Raw genomic sequence first — 7516 nt, 5'->3', positions numbered from 1 at the left:
AGTTTTCTTCTTTATAAAAAAGTGACTTTATAATATAAGTGATTGTTCTAAATTTTGTTTGGCCTGACTTCTTCTTTTAAGGAGATAAAAAGTTGCAAAAAAATTGGGCCAAAGGAATGAAATTTTAATAATTTAGAGTTTGGCCGCGAGGTAAAAAGTTTGATAAAAAATTATTTCCATTGAAAATTGAACTCCAATTCTCCACAACTCATGGTGAAAATTTGGCTCTAAATTATGCACAAAATGATTAATCCACAATTCAAGGTTTTTATTTTCTTAGTTGATAGAAGAAGTGGTCAGCTAGACCCAAAAAGTAAATTGTGGTCAAAATTTGGGAAGGCCGTCAATATACATTTTTAAGAAAAATTTTTTGTTAGTATAAAAAAATTAACAATTTTAAAATTGTTAATTTTGAAATGTAATATAATTATATAATTTACTATATTATCAATAACTTTTAAAAATTATTAACAATATACTCTACATTATTAATTTTGGCCGACTGCTATATCTTTTTAAAATTTTGTTGACAGTATTGAGAAAGTTTTGTATCTACATAATATAAGAGATTATTCTCTACAATTATGTATAAAAAGTTTAATTGTAGTTTAGATTTTCCACTTTTACTATTTTGCATAATTGACCTTTGTGTTTAAAAATTTGATAATTTTTGTCTCTTTATCAAATATTTGGTTTAAAATACAATAGTAAAATATAATTTTATCGATATTGATATTTTCTCATCATCGAATCATATATCATGTCATTTAAAACATATACATCACTAATTTTATAGTTCAAAAATACGTTGAAGACAAAAAATGACAAATTTTAAAATAAGAAACTAAGTTTATAAAATAACAAAAATAAGGGATCAAAATTACAATTAACTTAAATAAAAAATATTGAGAAAGCAAAGTGTTTGTGTTGAGACTGAGATGAGAGTGAGAGAAGTAGAAGACAAGACAAGCATTTCAGTTATGTGATAAGTCCCTGCAGTTTTACCTAGTTTTGATATTAGTCCTTGTAGTTTTTTTTGTTGGTTTTTCATCCCTGCAGTTTGAAACAATTTTGGTATTAGTCCCTCTGTTACTTCCAGTCGTTACAAAAAAGGAATACTTAACGGAGTGCCACGTGGCCCAATCAATATAAGCCACGTGGCACATTAAAAAACACCACTTTTATTAATATTTCTTTTACCATTACTATTTATTTATTTATTTTTTATTATTATTATTATTATTATTATTATTATTATTATTATTATTATTATTATTATTATTATTATAGGGTATACAAAATCATTACAGGGTTATAGAAAATCACATAACGAAAACGAAGGCAAGAAAATTGGTTAGGGTTTATCAGACACAAGAGATATCAAAAGGCATTTATGGATTTCGCAAATCACATAATCGCGGTTGGTTGTGTTTGAAAAACTGCTTAAAGGTTCATTTTTCTTCAATGGTTCGTCTTTCTTTTATATTTTCTTCTATGGTTCGTTTGTCTTCTATGAGAACAGCAACTGGGTGTGTTTTTGTTGGATTTGATCGGGTTTTGCTTGATTTAGGTGGTGCTGGTCTGCTGCTTTTTTTTTTATGTTTGCGGGATTTTGGATTTGATGGAGTTTTACTTGATTTCCCTTGTATTTTATAAGTACTTCTTGTACTTTTCATTCTAATAAAATTTGCCTTATTAAAAAAAATGGTTCTTTTGTCTTCTTTTGGGAAATATTTTTCTTATTTGGGAAACTGTGGTTGATGGTGGTGGTGTGGTTGATGAAGAAGATGAAGAAGATGAAGTTGGATGGTGGTGGTGTGGTTGATGAAGAAGATGAAGTTGGATGGTGGTGTGGAAGAAGAAGAAGAAGTTGGTTGTTGTTTTAGAAAATGAAGGTCACAAAATCTCTCTTCCATGGCCATGGCTGCTGCTCACGAAGTAGAAGGAGACACTAAGTCAAACCCCTCTTTTATGCAATCATTTATTTTTCTTCACAGTAAAAAAATTTAAAGTGGTGTTTTTTAATGTGCCACGTGGCTTATATTAATTGGGTCATGTGACACTCCGTTAAGTGTTCCTTTTTTGTAACGGTCGGAAGTAACAGAGGGACGAATACCAAAATTGTTTCAATCTGCAGGGATGAAAAACCAACAAAAAAAACTACAGGGACTAATACCAAAACTAGGTGAAACTGCAAGGACTTATCATATATTTAATCCTAGATTGGATTGTAGCATACTCTTGTTTGTTCATGTCAAAAAGAAAAAAAACATACTCTTGTTTGTCTTTTTTTGTCCATGTATGTACTTTACTTTACTCCAACTCAAATTCAACATGCAACTATTTCCATGACACGTGTCACCCCGTGATTGGTAATCTCGTACACGAGCACCAGCACATTCGGTATCGTCTCAAACAAGCTCACCACTTTCACCTGGTAAAAGGTTAAAAATACAGAAAAATTAGATTTATTTAATCTTTTATATTTACTACTATCTTTTTTCACGAGAATTTAATCTTTTATGTAACAAATTAAATTTGAATTCCAGTTACATTAGGATTCAATCCCTATCATCAATCTCATTAAAAATTCATCCCAAAATTTGTTCAACCTTCAAATCCAAAATTGCAATTGAAACCTCATTCACATCAATCAGTTAGGTAATTACTGATTTACTCGTACATTTGATTCCTTAGTTAGGTGAATTTGATTTTGTTCTCTTCTGTTTGGTGTGATTAATTGTTACCTTGGAGCTTTCATTGCTTCCTTCAACTTTACGTGACTTTCAAACCTAGCTTCCAAATTAAATTAATCACGTTTGTTTTTATTCCTTCCTTAATTCTAATTATTATTTTATAAACTTTTACTGAATTAATTAATTAATTAATTTAGCGTCAAACATTTGTCATTGGATCTAATTCTCTTGCTGTCTTCTATATATAATTTGATCTTATCACGGTTTGATTAGATCACAAGTGTTGGTAGGGTTTTACTTTGAAACTCTCAATCAGGTTCACTACTACCTGTTCTCTCTCTCTTTTTGTGTATTAAGTATTAAGCCTCTGGTTCTCGAGAGATTTCGATTTTGATCTGATTGAAATTGATGCAGGAATTGAAATTAAGAGGCGTTTGCAATGGCAACTAATGGAGATCACCAAACAACATCTAAGCAACCTCCCTTGCCATCTCCACTGCGTTTCTCCAAATTCTTTCAGGTCAGCTAAATTTTCTTGCCTGTGGCCACATTGTTGTTCTGATTTGTTTTCGAGATCATCTGATACAAAATTGTGTTAATTAAATTACTTTGTTCTCAGTAACACCGATGATAATTTGAGAAAATTGAAGTGATTTATGCAATTATTATATTGGTCGGTGTTAGACACCAGATACATCTTTAATCTCAAGTTTTGGTGCTACATAAGCTTCGATTTTTTTATTTGTTGAATCTGGTGATCATAATAAATACTGTGAATAACTTATCGTTGTTTATGAGTTTGTTCTCCAGAACTTGCAAATTAGTGTGGTTTGCTTTTATACAGAACATGGCCACTATTCACTGCAAACTTCAAAAAATTGAATTCAGAGCTTACTAAGACCCCTTTTTAAAACTAATGAGTTTAACTGATACTTTTTCCCGTTTAGCTATCCGAAAACAGTTACGGATTTCGACCATCCGATCTAAGTCAATGGTCGAGATTCTTTAAGATTGATTTAGTGAATGTGTAATGAGTTATCCGATCTCAAATCCATGATCGAGATTGGTAATTGCTTTGTAATACGTCCAGATCCTTAGCTATCCTCTGAAATTGAATATCCTTGGTTTATAAAAATGTGTAAGTGAGCATACAAGTATTATATATGATAGTATAGCTGTTTGTTGAAATTTGTTACATGATTATGAATGAGTCTATTCTCAGAATCACTTAGTCTGCATAACATTTTTCTGTTTTGATGCTTAACTTACATTTCTTTCATTCTTGACAACAGTCGAACATGAGAATCCTAGTTACTGGAGGAGCTGGATTCATTGGTTCTCACCTTGTTGATAGATTGATGGAAAATGAAAAGAATGAGGTCAGCTCGTTTTTCTTTTTGCTTGTATTGTTTTTTCCATTGATTCTACTATTCTTACCTAACATTATCACCCTAAATTTGATAAAATATACACGATACTGTGTGATCTGATCAACTTCGTTAACATCTTTAATCAGGTCATTGTTGCTGATAACTACTTCACTGGATCGAAGGACAACCTCAGAAAATGGATCGGTCATCCAAGATTTGAACTTATCCGTCATGGTATAGTCCATCTTTTTCTTTTCAACTTTCTGTGCATGAAAATTCTGTGTTCATGTATCGCATTGAATGTTAATTTACTTTTTTGTTCCATTTGGCAGTACATCTCTGAACACTTATATGTAGGCGGTAAAATGATTTACTAACTTAAAAGGCTACAAAAGCTGTTTCTATATCACTCACAATTTTGATCAGCTGGCATTATGAAAGCTGAGAACATTTATAATGATGAATTGTGTAATTAGTATATAATGTTCAGCATGCCTTCAAATCAGCTTACAACTCGGTAATGCTGATGAATTTTTCATTCTGATTCCTTTGTAGATGTCACTGAGCCTTTGATGATTGAGGTGGATCAGATCTACCATCTCGCATGCCCTGCATCCCCTATTTTCTACAAATATAATCCTGTGAAGGTATGGCCGTGTCTTATTTTGTGTTTAATCATACTGTTTACTTGGCAAGTAGATATAGTTGTATCAACAATTGAAGAGTTTACTTTTAATGTCCATTCATCATTGCACTGTCACTAAAATTGGCTGATTCATATAAAAGTGCATAGAACCCACATGCATAATGCTAAAATCTGCATCAACGATTATATCTGCTGTATCACTGCTTGAAAGATTTCTTTTCATACTGCTCCTTGAGAGATTATCTAATGTGTAATAATAATTTTACAGACAATAAAGACAAATGTGATTGGCACTCTGAACATGCTTGGGCTTGCAAAACGAGTTGGAGCAAGGTTAGGAATTTTTGTTTGGGAATAAGATTTATAATTTCAGATTCTGCCATCGGCTGGTCTTGGTTTTGTTTTTTTGGTGCGGAATAATCTTAGTTCTTATTTTATTGACAGAATTTTGCTTACATCAACTTCGGAGGTATATGGTGATCCTCTTGAGCATCCTCAAACTGAGAACTATTGGGGCAATGTTAACCCTATTGGTATGTGCTTTTATCTCATTCGTTAACCTATTGGGCTTCTTAAATGAAATTGTATATGTTGCTATGATTTTTAAAGATATCTGTACTAAATAAACCTTGAAGACCTTTCTTATTTATTGTGTGTATAATAATATTAATGGCTTGTTTGGTTATGATTTTTTCATGACAAGATGTAGCTTAACTAAGAACTCACTTTTGTCCATAACAGGAGTTCGTAGCTGCTATGATGAGGGGAAACGTGTGGCTGAGACTTTGATGTTTGATTATCATAGGCAGCATGGATTAGGTAATTCCTGGTCTTCTGTTCATATTAATTTCCTCTCATTCTCTGTAAGGTATATACCCTGTAGAAGTTTTGTTTTGTGATTGAAGAAACTAATATTTTTTTCCGACATAGAAATTCGCGTTGCGAGAATCTTCAACACATATGGGCCGCGCATGAATATCGATGATGGACGTGTTGTAAGCAACTTCATTGCTCAAGCACTACGGTAATAAAACTTACATTTTCTTCTCGCTTCTCCCCATTTCTAAATTAATGCCTACCAGTTTAACAACCTTTTCTGATGCAACCATTTTTGTTGTGATTAGTGGTGAATCCTTGACGGTCCAATCTCCGGGAACGCAAACTCGCAGTTTCTGTTATGTCTCTGACCTGGTAATATGACCCATTCAATCTTTGTTTTATTTTTCCCCATTGAATTAATAGTTGTATGCTGATTTTGTGTATTCTGAAACCCCTTAGGTTGATGGTCTTATCCGTCTCATGGGAGGATCGGACACCGGTCCAATCAATCTTGGAAACCCAGGTTAGATTTCTACAATTGATTTTCTTTGCCTTTTTTTATTGTTATAATATCTTCACTTCCTTTTCCTTTATTTGATTCTGGAGTCTCTTTGCTTTTTCAGGTGAATTCACAATGCTTGAACTTGCTGAGACAGTGAAGGAGGTTAGTTCTAATCTTTTATCCCTTACAACAGCAATCCACCTCTCATATAGTTTGATTTACACTCTTGTAAATTACGAGTAATTAAGTTGTGTTATCTGAAACGTCAAAGAGCAGCTATAGCGGCGCTATACCACAGAAGAATTTAAACATTTCTCTATTGTTCCGCAATACGCTATCTAATACAAAATGTTGTTTAATAGCTGCTATAGTGATGTTATAGCACTGTATCATAGCAGAATTCGAACAAACCGTGATTTCCTATGATCTGTGATTGATTTCACTGTCTAAAACTACTTGGGAGACAATTTTAAAGTCATGTTGTGGTTGATTTGCAGCTTATTAATCCAGATGTGGAGATTAAGATAGTGGAGAACACTCCTGATGATCCAAGACAGAGAAAACCAGACATTACTAAAGCAACTGAAGTGCTTGGCTGGGAACCAAAGGTCAAGCTGCGTGATGGTCTTCCTCTTATGGAAGGAGATTTCCGTTTGAGGCTTGGAATCGAGAAGAATGCATAACTTGTTTTAGCTCATTTTATTACATGTCAATAGATAATAAGTGGGGATGCATTGCTCTCAGTTTTCAAATTTTTTACTTACATAATTATGGTACTGAGGAAGTTAAGGTGCCTGAAATTTTAGCTTCAAAAAGTATCAGAGACCTCTAGCTCTCTTGTTTGACAAAACAATACAGCATGTCTGTCCAATTTTTGCTGGTGGAATTATTATTGAATTTACATTTATCTAAAATGTCCCTGCTTCATGCTTCTCTTTACAACTTGTTTTGTATGGTTTTTTTATTCAACCACTTCAATTTATAAATTTTAAACCACTATAAGAGCATTTCTAATGAGCAAGATTTAAACAATCCAATTTGAGTTCTATTAAATCCTTTACACTATGCCACAATATATTTAAGCAATCCATCAACCTTTGCTCAAATGGTGAACATTTTTTTCAAGTCAAATGGTGAACATTAAGAAGCTTTGTATTTTTATGCTTTTTTTTTTCCTGCTTGATTTTGTTTCAACTTAATTTATTTTACTTTTTTGTTATGCATAGGCAATATTTTAACCATGGATCAACAATGTTTCAACTTAATTTATATAATTTCTTGCTTCCTAAAAATATCATCTCTCTTATATCTCTGCTTCCCTCACTTATCTCTTTAGATTCGACGGGAAAGAGAAGTTGTGCACAATGAGTAAGATTGGTTGGCATCCAAAGATTGCTCAACACCAAGCTCATCAATCACTTGTCTTCGGGGACGAAGATTTGACTTATAACATATTCAAAGGGATATTGACTATCCCACAAGG

At 32.6% G+C, this 7516-nt stretch overlaps 1 protein-coding gene across 2 annotated transcripts; it reads left to right on the top strand.

The window, feature by feature from the left end:
• The first annotated feature begins 2530 nt into the window (after positions 1-2530).
• Positions 2531-6947, top strand: LOC123918547 (UDP-glucuronic acid decarboxylase 5-like). Of its 2 annotated transcripts, none has more exons than XM_045970623.1 (13): positions 2531-2661; positions 3111-3216; positions 3989-4075; positions 4213-4300; positions 4622-4713; positions 4981-5045; positions 5157-5245; positions 5454-5531; positions 5643-5736; positions 5837-5903; positions 5991-6054; positions 6155-6195; positions 6531-6947. In XM_045970623.1, exons 2-13 carry the CDS (start codon positions 3136-3138, stop codon positions 6714-6716), a joined length of 1032 nt encoding a protein of 343 aa, XP_045826579.1. In that variant the 5' UTR covers positions 2531-2661; positions 3111-3135; the 3' UTR covers positions 6717-6947. The 2 variants fall into 2 exon arrangements, with proteins under 2 accessions (XP_045826579.1, XP_045826580.1); XM_045970624.1 differs by having other exon boundaries at positions 2647-3012.
• Positions 6948-7516: the final 569 nt, after the last annotated feature.

Source organism: Trifolium pratense, linkage group LG3 (genome assembly GCF_020283565.1).
Source record: "Trifolium pratense cultivar HEN17-A07 linkage group LG3, ARS_RC_1.1, whole genome shotgun sequence".
In the NCBI taxonomy this organism is placed as follows: Eukaryota; Viridiplantae; Streptophyta; class Magnoliopsida; order Fabales; family Fabaceae; genus Trifolium; species Trifolium pratense.
Note: the sequence above shows the minus strand (reverse complement) of the source record. Positions and strands in the feature narration are given on the sequence as shown.